The 22,865-nt window shown below is 37.7% G+C and overlaps 1 protein-coding gene across 1 annotated transcript in view; it reads right to left on the minus strand.

Annotated features, from left to right (window-relative positions):
* Positions 1 to 22,865, minus strand: part of LOC121328107 (zeta-sarcoglycan-like) — a 154,902-nt gene that overhangs the window by 56,528 nt on the left and 75,509 nt on the right. The window contains exon 5 of the mRNA XM_041272605.1: positions 12,631 to 12,753. Coding sequence (XP_041128539.1) covers positions 12,631 to 12,753 — 123 coding nt within the window. The remainder of the gene's footprint in view (positions 1 to 12,630; positions 12,754 to 22,865) is intronic.

The raw sequence follows: 22,865 nt of genomic DNA on the forward strand, positions 1-22,865 counted from the left end.
CCTTCTCCAATTTCAATATCTCCCATATGATATTTATAATGTACATTTTTATTTCCTGCGTGCAGTACCTTACACTTTTCTCTATTAAATGTCATTTGCCATGTGTCTGCCCAGTTCTGAATCTTGTCTAGATCATTTTGAATGACCTTTGCTGCTGCAACAGTGTTTGCCACTCCTCCTACTTTTGTGTCGTCTGCAAATTTAACAAGTTTGCTTACTATACCAGAATCTAAATCATTAATGTAGATTAGGAATAGCAGAGGACCTAATACTGATCCCTGTGGTACACCGCTGGTTACCACACTCCATTCTGAGGTTTTTCCTCTAATCAGTACTTTCTGTTTTCTACATGTTAACCGCTCCCTAATCCATGTACATGCGTTTCCTTGAATCCCAACTGCGTTCAGTTTGAGAATTAATCTTTTATGCGGGACTTTGTCAAAAGCTTTCTGGAAATCTAAATAAACCATGTCATATGCTTTGCAATTATCCATTATCGATGTTGCATCCTCAAAAAAATCAAGCAAGTTAGTTAGACACGATCTCCCTTTCCTAAAACCATGTTGACTGTCTCCCAGGACCCTGTTACCATATAGGTAATTTTCCATTTTGGATCTTATTATAGTTTCCATAAGTTTGCATATAATAGAAGTCAGGCTTACTGGTCTGTAGTTACCTGGTTCAGTTTTGTTTCCCTTTTTGTGGATCGGTATTACGTTTGCAATTTTCCAGTCTGTCGGTACCACCCCTGTGTCAAGAGACTGCTGCATGATCTTGGTTAGCGGTTTGTAAATTACTTCTTTCATTTCTTTGAGTACTACTGGGAGGATCTCATCTGGCCCAGGGGATTTGTTTATTTTAAGAGCTCCTAGTCCCTTTAACACTTCTGCCTCAGTTATGCTAAAGTTATTTAAAACTGGATAGGAACTGGATGACATGTGGGGCATGTTGTCAGTATCTTCCTTTGTAAAAACTTGTGAAAAGTAATCATTTAATATATTTGCTATTTTTCTTCATCTACGATTTTGCCATTTGTATCTCTTAAACATTTAATCTCCTCTTTGAATGTTCGCTTGCTGTTGTAATATTGGAAAAAACATTTTTGAATTGGTTTTAGCTCCCTTAGCAATGTTCATTTCTATTTCTCTTGGCCTTTCTAACTTCTTTTTTGACTTGCGTTTGCAGTTCTGTGTACTCTTTCTGCGTACTTTCTTTTTGGTCCTTTTTTTAATGCTCTGTAAAGTGCCTTTTTTTGCTGAATATTTTTTTTAATTGATCTATTAAACCATTTTGGCAATTCAGTTTTACATTTAGATTTGTCTACTTTAGGGATATAATTGTTTTGCACCTCTAGTACTACATTTCTGAAGAACAACCATCCTTCTTCTGTGGGTGTTTTCTCTATTTTACTCCAATCTACTTCTGTTAGTCTCTGTTTCATACCTTCATAGTTTTGCTTTTCTAAAATTGTAAACCTTAGCTTTAGTCATTACTTTTGGGGATTTAAAAAACACTTCAAATGAGACCATGTTGTGGTCTGAGTTTGCCAGTGGTTGTCTGACCTCTGTTTTAGTTATTCTATTTTCATTATTTGAAAAGACTAAATCAAGGCATGCCTCCCCTCTAGTCGGTGCCTTGACAAATTGTGTTAGGAAGCAGTCATTTGTCATTTCCACCATTTCTATTTCATCCTTCACACTACCCACCGGGTTTTCCCATTTTATTTGGGGGAAGTTGAAATTTTCGCTTTCCCGGTCTCCACTTCTGAACACCCTCCTCGAACATAGAGAGCTGCAGGCTTTTTATACAGGTGACCATCTCCCGATTAGCAATAAATTAATCAATTCGGGAGATGGCCACCTTCTGCGCGGGTTTTAATAAGGTGGATGGGGCTTCCCATCCACACTGCAAAACAAAACGCACGGTGGTTCGTCATTTATAAACATATATTTTTAAATCAATAACACAAAAATGCACGGCTGTGCCGTCATACAAAATAATAAACAAAACACACGGTGGATCGCCGTCATCTATAAACAAACATTAAACAATAAACAAATGCAAAATAACACAGGGGAGGAGGGGAAGACCTTGTTCTAAAAAATAAACAAACAATATGATTCAAGAGCAGGGCTTTCCTACCGCCCTGCTCCACTGCAATACTCTTTCAAATAAACGTGTTACGATTTTGAATGTGTGCTTCTTACAGTTGGTATTATTGTCATTGCAATTGCTTAAGCTCAACTTTAAACTTAACAAAACAAGATGCTAAAAAGCATATGTTCCACTGATGCTGCACAACACAGCAAAGATCATTTACATTTAAAAAATATTTAACTTACATAATCATTTAAGATAAATGACTATGTTCTATTTTTGAAAATTAAAGAATGGAAGAAGTTCAAAGGAAACAACTGCAGTTTAAGAGAAGGTGGACATCTGCTACATGACCAGTTCCTTGGTAGCATTAGGTCAGATGCCATAAATAATATGGACAGTGATAATGAACCACAAACTGCAGACACCTTGTTTAGTGAATTATGGAACCAGTAATGCAATTCCTGATCCAAGTCCTACTATAGTGATGACAGTGACAATAATGACAATGACATTTACAGTGTGGAATGGAGCTGGGATACAATTGACCAGCAGGTTACTCGTCATCAGACACAGAAAATGAAATGGAGTGTGTAACACTAGTAACACTTCCATTTGCTGATTCCAGGCCATCTGATTTAGATTTTTTACAGGAAACAGTAAGAGATATAGACCAACTCCTAAATCATGGATTGCAATACAATGACAAGGTTAGTCAAGTCAGTCTTGGATGCATCATATGCTCCTGCCAGGCCACGGTTAAGGCAAGGAAGCTTTATATTAAGGCTGTGACAAGTTTGTTCAGAAAGGTGTCTGGATGGGCAGAATCACATATCAATACATGAGTAATGTAGAACTGAGAACAGATTAATCCTTTAGAATCCAGACCAATGAAGAACACCACCATGGTGTGTCCCCATTCTGCAACATATAAATTTACATGATTACTAAACTTCCAGTTGATTATATGCACCAAGTTTTTCTAGGGGTGATGAAAATATTAATTATAGCATGGATAAGAGAAAAAAAGAACTGAGAATATCAGCCTGTAATGTTAATTGAAGTGAGCAGAAAACTAGTTGAACTCCAGAGATCTGTACCGAACAACTTTGCTCGTAAGCCGAGAAGTCTGGCAGAGATAGATCACTGGGAGGCAACTGAATACAGACAGTTTCTCCTGTACACAAGAAAACTTGTACTGAAAGGCATACTAAAACCAGAATTGTACGATCATTTTATGACATTCAGCATTGCCATGTCAATTCTCTTCAGCCCCCGTCTCTCCGAGCTTCACAATGATCATCTGAATTTCTTGTGTGTAACGTGCATATAGCTGCAGAAGCAAAACAAAACGGAAGTTTGGATAGGTGTGGGGCTTATCCGTTCAAGAATTACATGCAGCATTTACAGAGAATGGTTCAATCAGGAAACAACCCATTGTCTCAAATTGTGAAGAGATTAAGTGAATCAGTAAATGTTAGAACCACCCTACAGCATGCCAATCCATTTCAATCAAGAAGCCAAATAATGCAATTCATCTTGTTGTGAAGTTGTCAGAATTGCAAATGAAGAGGATGAAATTTGCAATACAATGTTGCTGTGCAGAGTTTGAGACAGCTGAGCCCTTGTTTACACAACCATGTGGCACACATTTAATTGGCGCATATAAATGCAATGGACTGAATGGACGCATTAAGTTGATTGCAGCAAAATGCCTTGATCGAAAGATTGATCAGTGGTGTGGCAGAAAAACTATATTGCATTTATGCTAGACATAAAGAAGATAACAACAGTGAAGTCAGACTGCACAAATGAGAGGTTGAGTAAGTTGTAACAAGTGGAAAAGCCTCTTGTTTAGACATTGTTGTAAATATGTCACCTTTTAGGTGTCTGAATATGCTGTGGTGGAGATAGAGGAGCAGTTGAAGTCATCCATAAGTCATGGATTGAAACCAGACACGGTAATCTCTTTTTCTTTCTTTTATTAGATAACTGCATGCCAACTGATAAATTATATAAAATATTTAATAACTAAGTGGAAAACTGTAATTGGTTTAATGATTTAATAGTGGTATAAATTTCATTGAAGTTCTTACAAATGTTCTAAATACATGTGGAATGTAATGGTAGTTATGTTTGACAGCCTAGTTAATTCATGGTTTCAGATCTTCTATAGCTATTGGACACAATATATATACAGTGCCTTGCAAAAGTATTCAGACCCCTGACCAATTCTCTCATATTACCGAATTACAAATGGTACATTGAAATTTCGTTCTGTCTGATATTTTAATTTTAAACACTGAAACTCAGAATCAATTATTGTAAGGTGACATTGGTTTTATGTTGGGAAATATTTAAGAAAAATAAAAAAACAACTGAAATATCTTGCTTGCATAAGTATTCAACCCCTGTGCTGTGGAAGCTCCCAGTTTGCACTGATGAAAGAAATTGCCCTAACAAGGATACATTTACCTTACCATTGGCCTCCACCTGTGAACCATTAGTTGCTGTCACATTTCCTGGATAAAAACCCCACTGTTGAAGGATCATTGGTAAGGCTGTGAATCTGAAGGAAAATGAAGACCAAAGAGCATTCTACAGAAGTTAGATTTAAAGTAATACAAATGCATAGATTAGGGAAAGGGTATGTGGTGATTTGGTGGTGGTTGGCAAGGATGGGGTTAATTTCCTATCCTTGTAAAAATACATGTGAGAATGTAGCTGGTGCTAATTGAGTAACTGATAATTAGGTTCCAGCCACATGCTATAAAAAAGGGGGAAATTCCTTTGTTTGGTGGAGGTGTTTTGGGGTGAGTGTTTCTGTGTTGCTAAATTGGTTTTGTGTTACGAAGTTCAGTGAAGGCTGTGCCCAGCCTGAACAGTTTTTGTTTGACCTTTTATTTTTGGCTCTGTGAGCAGTGTTTTGTTTGTCTTTTTGATTTATTTGTGTTGATTAAAACAGCGTAGCAGCGCTTTTACTGCAGTTTTACTGTCTCTGAGTCTCTGTCCTCCCAGCTATCCTGTCACAGGGTACAAAATAATATCCAAGTGTTTGGATATCCCAATGAGCACAGTTGGATCAATAATCAGGAAGTGGAAGCAGCATCACACCACCCAGGCACTGCCAAGAAAAGGCCGTCCTTCAAAACTCAACGTTCAAACAAGAAGACTTGTGAAAGAAGCCACAGAAATGCCAACAATCACTTTGAAAGAGCTACAGAGTTCAATGGCTGGGAGTGGAGTAATCAAGAGCTCTGCATAACACTGGCCTGTATGGGAGGGTGGCAAGAAAGAAGCCGTTACTCAAAAAGTACCATCTGAAAGCATGTCTGGAGTTTGCCAGAAAGCATGAGAGTGACCCAGCTGCGATGTGGGAAAGGATTTTGTGGTCAGATGAGACCAAGATAGAGCTTTTTGGCCAAAACTCAAAGCGCTATATGTGGCGCAAAAATAACACTGCCCATGGCTCAGGACACACCATCCCTACAGTGAAGTATGGTGGTGGCAGCATCATGCTGTGGGGATGCGTCTCATCAGCAGGGACTGGGCATCTTGTTACAATTGAAGGAAGAATGGATGGAGCAAAATACAAGAAAATACTGCAAGAGAATCTGCTTCAGTCTGCTAAAAAAACTGAAGCTTGGGAGGAAATTCACCTTTCAGCAGGACAATGATCCCAAGCACAAGGCCAAAGAAACATTGGAATGGCTCAAGAACAAAAAGGTGAATGTCCTGCAGTGGCCCAGTCAAAGTCTTGATCTCAATCCCATTGAGAATCTTTGGTACTATTTGAAAATTGCAGTCCACAAGCGTCGTCCAACCAATCGGAACAACCTGGCCCAAATCTGCCAAGAAGAATGGGCCAAAATCACTCTGACACTGTGTGCAAAGCTGGTACATACTTACCCCAAAAGACTTAAAGCTGTTATTGCAGCAAAAGGTGGCTCTACCAAGTATTAATGTGCGCAAGATATTTCAGTTTTTTATTTTTCTTAAAAATATTTCCCAACATAAAACCAATGTCACCTTACAATAATTGATTTTGAGTTTAAGTGTTTTAAAATAAAACATTGAACATAACAAAATTTCAATGTACCATTTGTAATTCAGTAATATGAGAAAATTGGTCAGGGGTCTTAATACTTTTGCAAGGCACTGTGTATATATATATATATATATATATATATATATATATATATATATATATATATATATATATATATATATATATATATATATATATACAGTACTGTGCAAAAGTTTTAGGCAGGTGTGAAAAAATGCTGTAAAGTAAGAATGCTTTCAAAAATAGACATGTTAATAGACTATATTTATCAATTAACTAAATGCAAAGTGAGTGAACAGAAGAAAAATCTACATCAAATCAATATTTGGTGTGACCACCCTTTGCCTTCAAAACAGCATCAATTCTTCTAGGTACACTTGCACAAAGTTGGGGATTTTGTAGGCATATAGTCAGGTGTATGATTAAACAATTATACCAAACAGGTGCTAATGATCATCAATTCAATATGTAGGTTGAAACACAATCATTAACTGAAACAGAAACAGCTGTGTAGGAGGAATAAAACTGGGTGAGGAACAGCCAAACTCAGCTAACAAGGTGAGGTTGCTGAAGACAGTTTACTGTCAAAAATAATACACCATGGCAAGACTGATCACAGCAACAAGACACAAAGTAGTTATACTGCATCAGCAAGGTCTCTCCCAGGCAGAAATTTCAAGGCAGACAGGGGTTTCCAGATGTGCTGTCCAAGCTCTTTTGAAGAAGCACAAAGAAACGGGCAATGTTGAGGACCGTAGACACAGTGGTCGGCCAAGGAAACTTACTGCAGCAAATGAAAGACGCATCATGCTTACTTCCCTTCACAATCGGAAGAAGTCCAGCAATGCCATCAGCTCAGAATTGGCAGAAAACAGTGGGACCCTGGTATACCCATCTACTGTCCAGAGAAGTCTGGTCAGAAGTGGCCTTCATGGAAGACTTGCGGCCAAAAAGCCATACCTCTGACGTGGAAACAAGGCGAAGCGACTCAACTATGCATGAAAACACAAGAACTGGAGTGCAGAAAAATGGCAGCAGGTGCTGTGGACTGATGAGTCAAAATGTGAAATATTTGGCTGTAGCAGAAGGCAGTTTGTTCGCCAAAGGGCTGGAGAGCGGTATACGAATGAATGTCTGCAGGCAAAAATGAAGCATGGTGGAGGTTCCTTGCAAGTTTGGGGTTGCATTTCTGCAAGTGGAGTTGGGGATTTGGTCAGAATGAATGGTCTCCTCAATGCTGAGAAGTACAGGCAGATACTTATCCATCATGCAATACCATCAGGGAGGCATCTGATTGGCCCCAAATTTATTCTGCAGCATGACAACGACCCCAAACATATAGCGAAAGTCATTAAGAACCATCTTCAGCGTAAAGAAGATCAAGGAGTCCTAGAAGTGATGGTATGGCCCCCACAGAGCCCTGATCTCAACATCATCGAGTCTGTCTGGGATTACATGAAGAGAGAGAAGCAACTGAGGCTGCCTAAATCCACAGAAGAACTGTGGTTAGTTCTTCAAGATGTTTGGGCCAACCTACCTGCCGAGTTCCTTCAAAAACTGTGTGCAAGTGTACCTAGAAGAACTGATGCTGTTTTGAAGGCAAATGGTGGTCACACCAAATATTGATTTGATATATATTTTTCTTCTGTTCACTCACTCTGCATTGTGTTAATTGATAAATATAAACTAATAACATGTCTATTTTTGAAAGCATTCTTACTTTATAGCATTTTTTCACACCTGCCTAAAACTTTTGCACAGTACTGTGTGTGTGTTTGTGTGTATGTATATATATATATATATATATATATATATATATATATATATATATATTAATATATATATACACACACACACACACACACATACAGCTCTGGAAAAAATTAAGAGACCACTGCAAATTTTTCTTAAATCAGCATCTCTACATGTATGGCAGCCATTCCATTCCAGTGTCTGTTGAATTCCAACACAGGCACACCTCATTCTACTGAATGAGGTACTGATTAGGGGATCACCTGAACCAAATCTTATTTAACGAGGAAAAGTATAAAAACCACTCCTGTGGTCATCACTATACTCTTGCAATAGGACCAGCTGGATGGCAAAACAGTGCTAGTAATACCTCAAAAGTAATTGGAATAAAAAAATAACTATTGGCCATGCCCAAAGAGTTGAAAAGGAAAGTTTTGAGTGAGGAAAAGAAGGGTTCAATTCTGGCTTTACTGGCAGAGGGATACAGTGAGCGTCGGGTTGCTTCCATCCTTAAAATTTCAAAGACGGCGGTTCATAAGAACAGGGTCAAGCAGCACACATTGGGGACAACAAAGCTACAGACCGGCAGAGGGCGAAAACGACTCTCCACTGTCCGGGATGACCGCCAACTCATTCAAATGTCACTCAGCAACCGTAGGATGACATCAAGTGACCTACAAAAAGAATGGCAAACGGCAGCTGGGGTGAAGTGCACGGCGAGGACGGTTCGAAACAGGCTCCTAGGGGCAGGGCTGAAATCGTGCAAAGCTTGAAAAAAGCCCTTCATCAATGAGAAGCCAGGCTGAGGTTTGCAAAAGACCATAAGGATTGGACCATAGAGGACTGGAGTAAGGTCATCTTCTCTGATGAGTCCAATTTTCAGCTTTGCCCAACACCTGGTCATCCAATGGTTAGACGGAGACCTGGACAGGCCTACAAGCCACAGTGTCTTGCACCCACTGTGAAATGTGGTGAAGGATCGATGATGATCTGGGGGTGCTTCAGCAAGGCTGGAATCAGGCAGATTTGTCTTTGTGAAGGACGCATGAATCAAGCCAAGTACAAGGTTGTCCTGGAAGAAAACTTGCTTCCTTCTGCTCTGACAATGTTCCCCAACTCTGAGGATTGGTTTTTCCAGCAGGACAATGCTCCATGCTACACAGCCAGGTCAATCAAGGTGTGGATGGAGGACCACCAGATCAAGACCCTGTCATGGCCAGCCCAATCTCCAGACCTGAACCCCTGAAAACCTCTGGAATGTGATCAAGAGGAAGATGGATGGTCACAAGCCATCAAACAAAGCCGAGCTGCTTGAATTTTTGCGCCAGGAGTGGCATGAAGTCACCCAACATCAATGTGAAAGACTGGTGGAGAGCATGCCAAGACGCATGAAAGCTGTGATTGAAAATCAGGGTTATTCCACCAAATATTGATTTCTGAACTTTTCCTAAGTTAAAACATTAGTATTGTGTTGTTTAAAAATGAATATGAACTTATTTTCTTTGAATTATTCGAGATCTGACAACACTGCATCTTTTTTGTTATTTTGACCAGTTGTCATTTTCTGCAAATAAATGCTCTAAATGACAATATTTTTATTTGGAATTTGGGAGAAATGTTGTCAGTAGAACTCAGTTTAATTTAAGAAATGTTCAATTTAATGACTTAAGGGTGTATATTTAAAAATAAACATTGCTTGTATTTAATTGACAAGGAATGCTTACTGTGGGCCTACATGTTGATATGCATAGTTTTTATTTATTTATTTATTTTTTATTTAATATACAATTATCATAACATGTACACAAATGGGAGTTTAAATGCAGTTGGCTGTTTTTGTTTTACAAGTTTGTTTGAAAATTAATTGTAGTTTTTGTTGTGTTTTACGTTTGTAGGAGCCTGCTCGCAAGGACACACTGCCTACAATGAACCCTGATACACAATCGGATACACAATGATTTATATTCATTTATTTTTAAGCAGTGAAACACAGGTAGTTTTTAGTAAATGCAACCTGGTGGTTTTTATTGGACTTTTAACATGGCAGTGTTTTTTTTATTTTTATTTTTGTGGCTTGTGATTTTTGAATTTTTAGATATCGACACATCTGCCATATATTTTTGGCTAGACGGTGAATTACATTAGTTCATATATGGTTGTCATTTTTTCCATACAATATAATTATATTTTATTATATAGTACTGCCTCTTAGAAATAAAGCAAAGATACCAGACAATGAAGCCTTAAAGCTTATTTCATGCAGTAAAAATAAAGTCAGTCTTTTCTTAAAGTGTACGAGGATTATGGGGCCATTTGACACACTTATTCGAAACACATATTACCAATACTCTTAGATAAACATTACCATTATTACTACTACTTTTGTTTGTTATAGCTAGTTACATTGGACAATAAATGGACAGTATTGCCAGATAAATAATAAAAATCAGATAGTTGTATAAATGTTAGGTATCACAATGTTACACATTTTAGTTGTCACAAAGTTGCTGCAACATAATTACAAAGTTGTATGTAACATCGCCACATTACTTCACAATGTTGTGATGATGTTAAGAAAATTCCACAAATGTTCGCTGTCACAACCTAACCAGAATGTTGCAACAACGTTGCTGCAACATTAAATTGTTAGCTGGGAGGTTGCTATCTGACGAGGGGGGTGTGGCGAGAGACTGTGTCGGGGAGGGGGTATATAAATTAGCAAAGGGATAGACAATATTAGGAGCTAGTCAAGTTGCTGGGAATTATGAAAACCAGGCAAACAGATTCATATAAAGTAACAGATAGAGGAGGGATGGGAGGGGAGGGGGAAGTGCAACCATGAAGACAGACCACGTGCGAAAAGTGTTGGTGTGGTGGTATCATGGCAGTTCAGAATTGTGATGTCACTACACGAAGTATAGCTTACAACAGAAATAGTACAAAAATAATAACTGACGCTTGTATTTTCAGGGCAGGATAAAGTTGAACAAAAATAATGAAACACAGGATAAATACAGTTAAATGATTTCAGGATAAATTCAGCAGTTCCTGTAGGATCCCTCTGCCGGGAAGTGCATTTCAAATCAAAGACTCAACCATGAGCACCAAGGCGCTTTCAAAAGAACACCGGGACAAAGATGTTGAAAGGCACAGATCAGGGGATGGGTATAAAAAAATATCAAAAGCCTTGAATATCCCTTGGAGCACGGTCAAGATGACTATTAAGATGTGGAAGGTATATGGCACCACCAAGACCCTGCCTAGATCAGGCCATCTCTCCAAACTGGATGACCGAGCAAGAAGGAAACTGACTTATCAGAAAGGCCACCAAAAGGCTAATGACAGCTTTACAAAAGCTACAGTCTATTATGGCCAAGACTGGTCAAAGTGTGCATGTGACAACAATATCCCAAGCACTCCACAAATATTGCCTGTATGGTAGGATGGCAAGAAGGAAGCCACTACTCAAGAAAGCCCACCTTGAATCCCATTTGAAGTATGAAAAAAAAAAAAAAAAAAAACACTCAGGAGATTCTGTAGCCATGGGCAAAAAGTTTTGTAGTCTGATGAAACTAAAGTGGAACTTTTTGGCCTAAATGCAAAGTGTTATGTTTGGTGCAAACCCAACACACCACATCACCCAAAGAACACCATCCCTACTGTGAAGCATGGTGGTGGCAGCATCATGTTATGGGGATATTTCTCATCTGACAACCTGCTGCCCTCTGCAAGAAAGCTGAAACTGGGACGGAAGTTCACCGTCCAGTATGACAACGACCCAAAGCACACTGGAGTGGCTAAGGAAAAAAAAGGTAAATGTCCATGAGTGGCCCAGTCAGAGCCCCGACCTAAACCCAATCGAAAACTTTGTGACTTGAAGATTGCTATCCATCAGCGCTCCCCATAGAACTTGACAGAGCTTAAACAGTTTTGTAAAGAAGAATGGTCAAATATTGTCAAATCTAGGTGTGCAAAGTTGGTAGAGACCTATCCCAACAGACTCACAGCTGTAATTTCTGTCAAAGGTGCTTCCACCAAGTATTAACTCAAGGGGGTGGAGACATCCAATTATGATCTTTCAGTTTTGTATTTTTAATATATCATTTTTTTCTCAATAAAAACTTTTTCCCCCTTAGCAGTGTGGAGTAGGTTGTGTGGATAAGTGGGAAAAAATCCTCATTTATATGCATGAAACTCTGAGGCACTGACACAACAAAATGTAAAAAAAAATCAAGGGGGTGTAGACTTTCTGTGTGTGTGTGTGTGTGTGTGTGTGTGTGTGTGTGTGTGTATATATATATTTTCTTTCAGGGGTGTAAATTTGTTGCTATTTGGGGTACCTCATATAGCACCAGCAACATTACATTCTTGTGCCAGTATACATGAATAATTATTGTATTTACTTATTTATGCATTTGTATTCCTTAGCTACCATAGACTGTGATAGTTTCTGATTTGGTCAGGATTATTCAAATGATCCACATACACAGGAGAGAAGGTTCGTATTGTGTGAGAAGTTGTGAGGGGGGATTAGAGTAGGCTCTCTGGTGTTAAACTTTCAAAACAGTTTAGCGCCAATTTTCAAAACAATTGCACCCCATGTATTTACGTGGTATCTTTATGAACCCAGTTGCAAATTCTAACAATCCTATTTATATCTGAGGACAATTAAACATACAGGATTACCATTTTTGCACAGAATTGATTCTTACCTGTCACTCTTAATTTCCCTACACCAATGCTGATCTCGTCTTTATCGGCAGAAAAGAGCACCTTCCCACCAGCATTAGAGTGCACTTCAAACCGCTGGCATTGAGCTTCAACAGCCTGAGATCCTGCAGTCAAAAACAATGGCAAGAAGTTAAATACTATATAAATTAGGCAGGGGAGTAAAATGTAATGATGATTACCCTTATTTTAAACATTTGTAGTCTCAAAAGTAAAAACAAAAATGTAATAGTTTGCATATTAGTTTTTTATCCCATAAAGCTGCTGAGATAAAACGGATTAATCGAGATAAATCTAATATATATATATATATAATATATATATATATATATATTATAATATATATTAAATTCTTCTTTAATTCTTCTTTCAGTTTAAAACATTACAAAATTCATATTTATAGTAAAATGTAAAACATTAAAAAAAAAAAAAAAAAAAAAACATTAACAAGGGACAAAAATATTTTCACAGCAAATATTTAGAGAAGTCAAATATACTCAATGTAACTTTAAGTTCCCCGACTTCCAAGGCCATGTTTTTAACAGGATACTATACTGATGGTTGATGCAACACTTTTATTTATTTGTGACTATAGTTTTTCTTAAATGTATGTAACTGTTTGTTTCAAACACATTAATAATGTAGAAAGGTTAACATGAATTTCATTAAATACATCCAAGAAATGTCAGCTGTGACGTAACTTGAAGCAATATGTCACAAGGATGAGGTTAAATGCTGGAATCGGCTTTATTTTTTGTTTCTCTCTACATTGTGAAGGGTTTACCAGCTGGTCTGCTCTGATATTATATAAACGTGCCAATTTTATTGAAATACTCAATGAAATATTTTCTGTTCTGAAAAGAAAGTGTGCAGATACTGTGTGCTCTGATACTTATCATCACAGTGAATTTACAAATGACATTTCAGTGTGAAGCCTAGCAACCTAATAAAACCTGACCATTGAAAAACACTGTGGACATGTAGAATTATTGTAGCACTGTAATGCAAGACCTCAGCAACAGCTAAGGTGTTGTAAACAAGGCTTTTATATCTGAAAATAATGTTTCTATGCCAGGCCCACCTTTTTCCTAAATTGAAAATACTGTTTGCAGTAAACATCTTTCAGCAACTGCTATAGTAAATGGAATAATTTTGAAAAGACAAAAGACTGGTGTGTACCAGAGAGTGTCTGTGTCGCAGAGACAGAAATGGATCATCTCATGCTTTGATGCAGGAACTGCGTTTGATAAATCTTGCAGGATTCAGTAATTTTTTACACATGTCCCTGTCAATATTTTAAGATTTGTTGACTCGAGTGAATCCGACCATTACGAAATAAAATTCAAATATGAGGGGGTCAATTTCTAACAATAACTCTCTAACTTTTTGGCAACAGGGGAAATATTTGTCAGTTTATGTTACCTATGTTGAGTATCCAGACAAGTCATCTGGGCTTTCTTTTCAGAAACCTGCCAACCGATTTATGATGTCTTGAAGCCTGAATTCTTGAAGGTATATGTATCTATTTTTAATGATATAGTTATAGTTATATTTACTGCATATCATTGTAAAGTATTTTATTTTATTTTTTAAATATATTATAAAATTATATATATTATATATATATATATATCATATATATATATATATATATATATATATATATATATATATATTTGGCTCTTTTAAGCAAAAACTTAAAATTAACCCAACAAAATACAAAACTTCAGAGTAATTCCTTATATTTGTCTTTTCTTTTTATAGTGGCCTTTATATTTCACACATCTAACATCCCATAAACATGTACTAGTATGAAAATAATCAATCAAAAAAAGTTTCCTCATGCATCCACTTGTCTAGTCATACTAGTTATACTTCTTAATTAGCAAAATTGAGAGTAAAATCAGTTGATTAGAAAATGTAATATCATTGGCTGAACACACACAGGCATGAAAAAAAAATTCTCAACTAAATTGGTGAAAATAGAGTATTGGTCTACTCTAGCAACTCGATTGCCAATCAAAAAATGTTTGACAACTCCAGTTGTCAATTTGAGACACACAGTCAATTCTTATTGTCAGTTTGAGTTCCCAAAATTGTTTAAAAAATGCTTGTGTATATCTGGCCTAACTGCAAGTAAGAAAATGCATTTTAAGGAGCTCACCTTTAAGATGAAATGTTAAATTGCAGGTCTTCTTCTATAAAAGGTGACAGTTATGTAAAGCATATTGTAACTTGGTGGTAAAAGAAGCAATCCAGGCTGGTATTTTGGTTTTCAATAGACGGTTTATTGTAACACAAGGCACAAAGAATGAACAGTTCAATAAAACAAAGGCAATAAACAATAATGAATGAACACAGGAAAAATAAAAATGTTTACAAACAGGCAGGTAACACACACAAAGCAGACAGTCTTAAACACCCCTCCCATTTGGCGCCGTCGTGCCATATGAGAAATTGTAGACGGTGTCAAGGCGATTCTAGAGTCAGCAGTCCTCAACGCCCCCAGTAGAACTCCTATTGAACCCGTCTCAGGGTCTTAGTTATCCCTAATTGCCCTGTGCCGGGGGTTCCATGGTAAGCCCGAAGGACCACTTATTGTAGCAAGCTGGAGAACACCACCTGCCACTTCACCTCTTGGACAGCTAGCTCCTGCAACTGATGTTGCAGCACTCCATCCCAGATGTCCAAGCCAGCCCATTGTTACCACAGGCCCTTGGATACTGCCAATTGCAATGGAATCTCCTCTCAGGGGCGGCTCCGCTGTCTCTCCAGCCACTGCAGCACCAGTTGAAGGTCAGTCCAAGCCCTGCTGGCGCCTCCACTCTGCCGCATCCACCGTGGCCAGTTCTTTACAGACAACAACCGTTTTACTCATTGACCCCTGCTTGGCCACGACTACTGCTCCCAGACATCCCTCTTCAGGCAGTGGTTGCAGCCCTCCTCTGCGTAGGGGCGATGGGACAGGAAGTCCACATTGGTGTGATGAACTACAGCCCTGTGCTGGATGGTAAAGTGGACGGGTTGCAGCTGCTCGATCCAGCTGTCGGCTATCGGAATGTTAGCCACTACTGCAGGGCAGCATGGTCAGTCCAGACAGTCAACGGGAGACCTCAACAGTAGTAGTGGATGTGGTGGACGGACGCTACTCTGCCAGCAGCTTCCTCTGGGTGACACAGTAGACACTGCCTTCTCTCCATCAGGCCCTGGCGGGAAAGGACCGTGCCAATACCCTTGTTACTGGCTTCGGTGTCTGTGACAGACAGCGTGAGGATCTGAGCTGTAAATCTCCCTCCCGACCCAAGAGGGCGCTAAGCAGAGGTACTTGCACGCCTGTACTGAGACGGGCCGGCTTGGCGAGAGAGGCGGAAAAGGAAGTCGGCCATCTTAGTGCAGGGAGGAATGAACATATTAGGGGAGAAGATTACTGATCAGCTGTGCTGCATTAGACAACTGGCAGATGTGCTGAGTTGCGCTAATGATGGGGTGGAGTCTCCTGGTATATAAGGGCGGTCAATTTGCAAGTGCAGGGATTTTGGAGGTAACACTGAACCTGGGTTGCTGAGCCGTGTGTTTGTTTGTTTGCTACGTGTTTTTGGTTTGTTTATTGTCAGGACAGGGGTCGGAGTGAGTCGTTACGACAAGGAGCTGCCACACTACTGCCAGGACTTTCACCTTGGACACCACACACCCCACACAACAAAACTGGACACGTCAGCACCTGAGCACCTGCACTTTCCACCACCCCACAAGTACGCAATAGAGCTGAGAGGGACTCGCTCTATCGGGACCTATAATTTGTTTTATTGGGATGGACTGTGTTCCCATAAATAAAGCACACCCTCTACTATTGCTGGTATTGGGGTTATTTGCACCTGTACCACTGACTCTGTGATGTCTGTTTCTCCACCACACCCACTGCACCATGAGTGTCCAAAATGAAAGGGAGTCTGACATCAGATGGGGAGAGCACTGGGGACTGAGTTAGTGATCCCTGCAGGTTGTCGAAGGCAGCCTACCGATCCTGAGTCCGGTTGAATGGCTCTCCTTTGCCCAGCAATACTAGCAAAGTTGGCCCCAAACCGGCGATAGTATAAGGCGAGCCCCAGGAACCCTAGTGGAAGCCACCCAGTCCCAGACTGCATTGATCTTCGCCAACTTGGTGTTGATTCCCTCTCTGCCATCCTGATGCTCCAGGAAGGTGACATCCCTCTACAGGAAATGGCACTAGCCAGGGTGCAGCTTGAGCCCAGCCACCACCAGTCGCTGGAACACCAGGCACAGTCAGTTGAGAGTATTCTGGAACATGGACTAGGATGTCCAAGTAAACCAGCCCACTCCATGTGTTTAGCGCTGTTATATGAATTATTATCTGTGAAGTGTACAATAAATAAGTGGTATAATAAATAAATAGGTTGTTTTGACCAGTACCAAACCTGACGAGCCTTCTTTGCAACCTGTAACAACAACAAATAAATGAAGAAATCTCCTCGTTTTATTCTCTCTAGATACACAGGCATCCATTTTTCACTCTCAGCTGTCAAGCATATTTCTTAGGGACAATACACTTTTCTTATTTTTTAATTGAAGCACTGTAGCAGGTCAGCAGGAGAGACTATTTAAGGGGACAGGGCAAAGCCCTGCTTGTATATATGTTTTGTATTATTATTATTTATGATGTATAAATATCATGGCGCTGCCATGTTTTGTTTTGAATGTATTTTATTTTGCATTTTTTAAAAAAATTATGTTTTGTTATTGTTTGGCAGCGTAGATGGGGAAGCCCCATACACACCAAAAAAACCTTGTGCAGAAGGTGACCATCTCCTGAGTTAATTCATTAATTAATTTTTGCTAATCGGGAGATGGTCACCTGTATAAAAGCCTGCAGTTTTCTACACTCTGGATGGGTGTTCAGAGGAGGAATGTATGTTAGAGAGAGGAGAAAACAAAATGAAACCAAATAAAAAGAGTCCGTAAAGGAAATGCCCAGCCTGACCTAAGTTATCGATTCAGTGTGCATTTTGTGTTTGTGATTTTATTTTATTTTTTAACTTTTACTTTGCACTTTGTGAGCAGTGTTTTCTGTTTGTTAAAATATTTTATTTTTGTTGTCTCAAAATAAACATACTGACACAGTGCACGCTTGCACTCAAATACCAGTCTGCCTGTGCATCTCTGCAGTTCCTACATCTACTCTGACGTCACCACAGCCATCCCTGTGACAAATTTGGACTTGCATGTGATCCACGTGGAAATCGCAGGATAAGCAGCTGGGTGGTTAATAAATGCATTTCTCGTTAAAAAGCTTAATTGTTGCAGGTCACATACATCTCTTCCTGTCTCAACGACTAGATAAGGGGAACTCGTTAATCAAAATGCATGTTAATGAGATCAAGAAAAATTAATGAAAGCATAATTTGCTGTTAAGGAAACTACTAGCGTACAGCGAGACGGCTCTCCCTAAAAAATTAAATAAATAAATAAATAATACTTTGCCACAGCTTACTATATACAATTCTTTGAATGTGCATTTTGCAATTTTTGTTTGATTAAAAAGAAAAAAATACTGGCAGATGGGGCAAAGAAGGGGAAGCCATCTTTGTAGGCTTGGTTGAAATTTATCTTTTTATCTTGACATCTCCTTTTGTATGCATTTTAGTATGTACGATTTTAGTCTATAAATAAATATGTGCTATTTGTGTTTGTAAATAGTTATTATACATGTATACCATATATGTAACACTCCATTATATGATTACTAGACTTTTAAAATTATGACAGAACTCCCTAATTTAACACACAATTTGTAATTAATTGACTTGTGAATTCCTCTAATCATGCATTTTATCTGGTACTCTTTGCTCGCCTCCACATTGAACCGCACTGCTCAGTCACATTCCTAGTGATTCTGTATGTCCATGTACACCTGTTCATTGCAAATCCAAAATTACCTAAGGAAACTTTGTTGTAATATCTAATATGCTGTTTTCTAACCACAATGTCATTATTTACTCTTAGGTTTTTAGTTCAAATAAAATCTGTAGTAGAGGTCAAGTAATTAACGAGTTCAGATGGGCTACAGTTGCATTTATCGTTTCTTGGTAGTAACTGGGTACAAATAACGGTATATTATTTTAGCAATGCAACAAAAAGTTATGTAAGGTTACAAATGGTTAAAACAAGTAAATAAATCTCACTCATAACCATAAACAGAAAATGCTAAAATATTTTCGTAACTACTGTCAGAATTTGCCCATTCTCTTTTTATTGATATATATGCTCTGAGCACACTCTTAAACTCAGGGGAGACATTCAAGGAGGACATAAAGATGTTTCGGATGCCTGTAAGTGGATTGTTCGTGCCTTGGACTTGCAACGTATCCAGATGACTTTTTATTAATCAAGAAAAACACACAAACTTATTTAATTTAAAGTTTTAACGAATCAGAGCAGTACACATGCTTTTTTCGGTTTATTAAATGCTTTAAATATTGGATTGGTTGGTTGCGCAGACCACCATAAATCCCAAGTAAAAATCAGTCTGGGCAATCCAGTGCTTTACAGGTTTAACAGCATTAGTACTTCAATACAGTAATACCGATAAGGTTATTATATATTTAGCCTTCAGGCCATGCATGCATAAAGCTAAAAACGCCCACAGCTAAATTCTAGAACATTCAATATATATGTCACCCTCTTAAGACTAAAACATAATTTATATACCTTTACAGCAATGCATCAATATAAAAGAGATATTAAATTCAAATATATGCTTACCTTCCAGTATATGGAAGTGTAGTGTAGGATATATTGAAAAATAATTAAAAAGACAGAGACTTGACTTCAAACAAACAGCTTTTCAGAGGCCTTCAGAGCATGGATCACACAACTTGTAGTTAGCAAGTTGAGCAATACTTGACTGGGGTTTTACCTTGGTTTTTATAGGATTTTCTCTCCATTGAATATATCAGGACTCCCAATTAAATCTGATCATCAATCTGCCTTGACAGTTCCCATCTTTGAGTTATTTTCTAGAAGGATCTGGTCAACTCCCTTTAAAACCAATTAGCGATAACTTCTTTACAAAAATATTGGAACATGATTTCATCGCTCTCTTTTTCCTCACTCCTCCTTTCTACAAAAAGTCAGGTGAAACAAAGTTCATAGGATCCCTGCTACAATATAATGCAATACGATACAATTTTATATGTGTATAAAAAGAGATGTTGTTTTATATATTTAACATCAACTTTCTCTGTGATTATATTAACCTGAGCCTACTATATTCCTTCTGAGTAACATACCTCATTACCTTTTCAGTTTAGTTTACTTTCATATACAGATATGTTAACAAAATATGGAACGAAAAGACTGTTAGAGTTTATCATAAGCCTTTGAATAAGCATGCAGTGGTCAGTTCAGTTATTTCCATTTAAATTTAAGCCATAATGAAACATGTTAAATATAATAGACTTATATTAACTTGTACCATGCATGGACTAAGCTTGACCTCTCTCTCGGTTTCTAAAAATTGTACAGGTTTTCACACACCTTGTTTACTTGTCAAGGCTAGTTTTTTAATTAATATGAAACTCCACTGTAAGCAGTTCCAAATTCACTGCATAAGTAATTTTTTGGCCGATTCAAGAGAGACACCTGGACCGGTATCTTTTCATACAATACAAATAAGTGTACATCCTAATTTTTATAACTAAGCTCTCATTACTTTCTTATAATATAATGAGATACATACTCCTGTCTTTCTTAAAGCACCTTCCGTTGGTTATCATTCAAGTTTGGCAAATCCCGCTTTCAAGAGCCAACACCGAATCCTGCTTTGAGGAGCCAAAGACCAAGCTTTATCTTTTGAAGGTCTAGTGCCCTTCCAGAATTATACTGTGTGTCTGAGACAATCATCTACAGAAAAACTGAAGACCCCAAAATTATTTATTTCACTTTAAAACTCTACAGCTTTTTTCTGTGAATAAGTACCTCTGTCTATTACTACAGTAAAATCTTTATATAAACTAAACATGTATATTATTTGGTTGAATTGATATTGTAATGTCTAAAATACACTTTTTGTTTAGTTGGAGAAATTGAACTAATTTTTAAATTGATTTAATTAAATTAACATTATTTCAAATGTGTCAACAATATATTGTCAACGCCATGCTTCTGTTATAATAAACGTTTACTATGTTCTTTCAACAGTTTAACTTTAAATGGTATTATAAGATGTATTCTAATTAATTTACTTCAGTATAACAGTTGCTCCTAGAAATGGTAATATTATTTTTCTCCATTGATAAATCTTTTAAGTTCTGAATGGAAGGTCCAGTTATTTATATCTAAACACAGGCTACTGTTAACATATTAGAATAGTACAGTGTTATAGTGACTGAAGACTGACCTTCTTCATTGTTAATACAAAATCCAGTCAAAGCAGGTTTTTAAGACAACCTTTGCTTTTTGATAATTTTAGGGTTGATTAATATGAAACACTATCATAAGCATTTTTTAATACTCATTATTTCAAACCAATATCTAACTTAACGTATTAACACGCCCTATGCTTTCCGTTCCCATTTCTTCCTGCCAGGTTCTAATTAATTTCTGTTATATATAGAAAATGATTATTTATAAGAAACTTCTATCTTCTGTTATCTGAAAGGTATTTCCGTTTGTTAATAGTAACGAGATCGCTCATTATAGAGAGGATCTTGGCTGTTAAATCGCTGACCATCAAAAATCCCCACTTCATTGGCCAAAACCGATGAGTCATGTTCAACACTGCCTGTAATACAAGCAGGTGAGAACGAGGTTACAACATTAGTTTGTATTCCTTAAGTAAGTTTACTGTTAGAGTTACAGTTTATACTATTTTAATTTTATTGTCTTGCTTCTTTTAAATACAACATTCTAATAGCGGTATTATTGTAATCTAAATAAAAGATTACAGGGGCGCTTTTTAGATTAAGTCTTTACTTTTTCAAATAAGATACATGACTTCCCAGTCGTTTAAACTATACATTTGTTTAGCTCCCAGAAATATAGCCGCAGTTCTAAGACTTTAAAATGTTGATTCAATTATTCTGTTTTCATCACTTTAGAATACTTGCTTTTAAATCAGACCGTCTTTAAATCTGACTCACTCCTTTCTTTAAATAAGCGACCTGACTATAAGTCTGCTCTTTTAACTGGTTACCCCGTACACTCATTTTCTAAGTCTTTTTAATTTTTCTATTACAAGATTTTTATTATTTTTCTAATTTAAACCTCTACACTAACTGAACACGTATATATTTATTTCAAAGTATGTTATTCCTTTTTTACTCAGCTCAGCAGCTTTCTCCAGTAAGTTAGCTACCAAGGTCTTACACCTAAATCAATACAGGTCTATTTGAAACGGAGTACTTACAGTATTACCATGATTACTGACTAAGAGTATATCAATCAATACATGTTCATTTAGATCATCCAATTCATGTCTAACAAATCAGCACGTACCCAGCAAGATTCGAACTCTATGTCAGGCTCAGCTCGGACTGGTTCTGCAAACACCACAACAGGCATTACACAGATCTGCTAATAATACTTTCTACTAGTTGTATATTCTTTAAAACACATTACAGTCATTAAACCATTTGTTGCAGTTTCAGAAATGTTCAATTTGTTTCCCAAAGATCAGCCTGCTTCCAGTAGCTGTGACAGTCTTGGGTCAGTTTCTGCTCTCATTGAGTCAGTTTCTGCTCAAAGGTGTGGGTGACAGTCTTTAAAAGCCTGATACCTGTAAAAACTTAAATCTTGTTAGCTGGGCTCCCATCGTTGCATTCTCATTCCCATCGTCAGTGGGCAAACATATTTTAACTGAATCTGGGCCCATCAAAGAACAGCACACCCTTGCAACCAAGGCCTTCCATGCAAAAGCTAAGGTTTACAATTTTAGAAAAGCAAACTATGAAGGTATGAAACAGAGACTAACAGAAGTAGATTGGAGTAAAATAGAGAAAACACCCACAGAAGAAGGATGGTTGTTCTTCAAAAATGTAGTACTAGAGGCACAAAACAATTATATCCCTAAAGTAGACAAATCTAAATGTAAAACTAAATTGCCAAAATGGTTTAATTGATCAATTAAAAAAAATATTCAGCGAAAAAAGGCACTTTACAGAGCATTAAAAAAGGACCAAAAAGAAAGTACGCAGAAAGAGTA

This window comes from Polyodon spathula, chromosome 2 (genome assembly GCF_017654505.1).
Source record: "Polyodon spathula isolate WHYD16114869_AA chromosome 2, ASM1765450v1, whole genome shotgun sequence".
NCBI lineage: Eukaryota > Metazoa > Chordata > Actinopteri > Acipenseriformes > Polyodontidae > Polyodon > Polyodon spathula.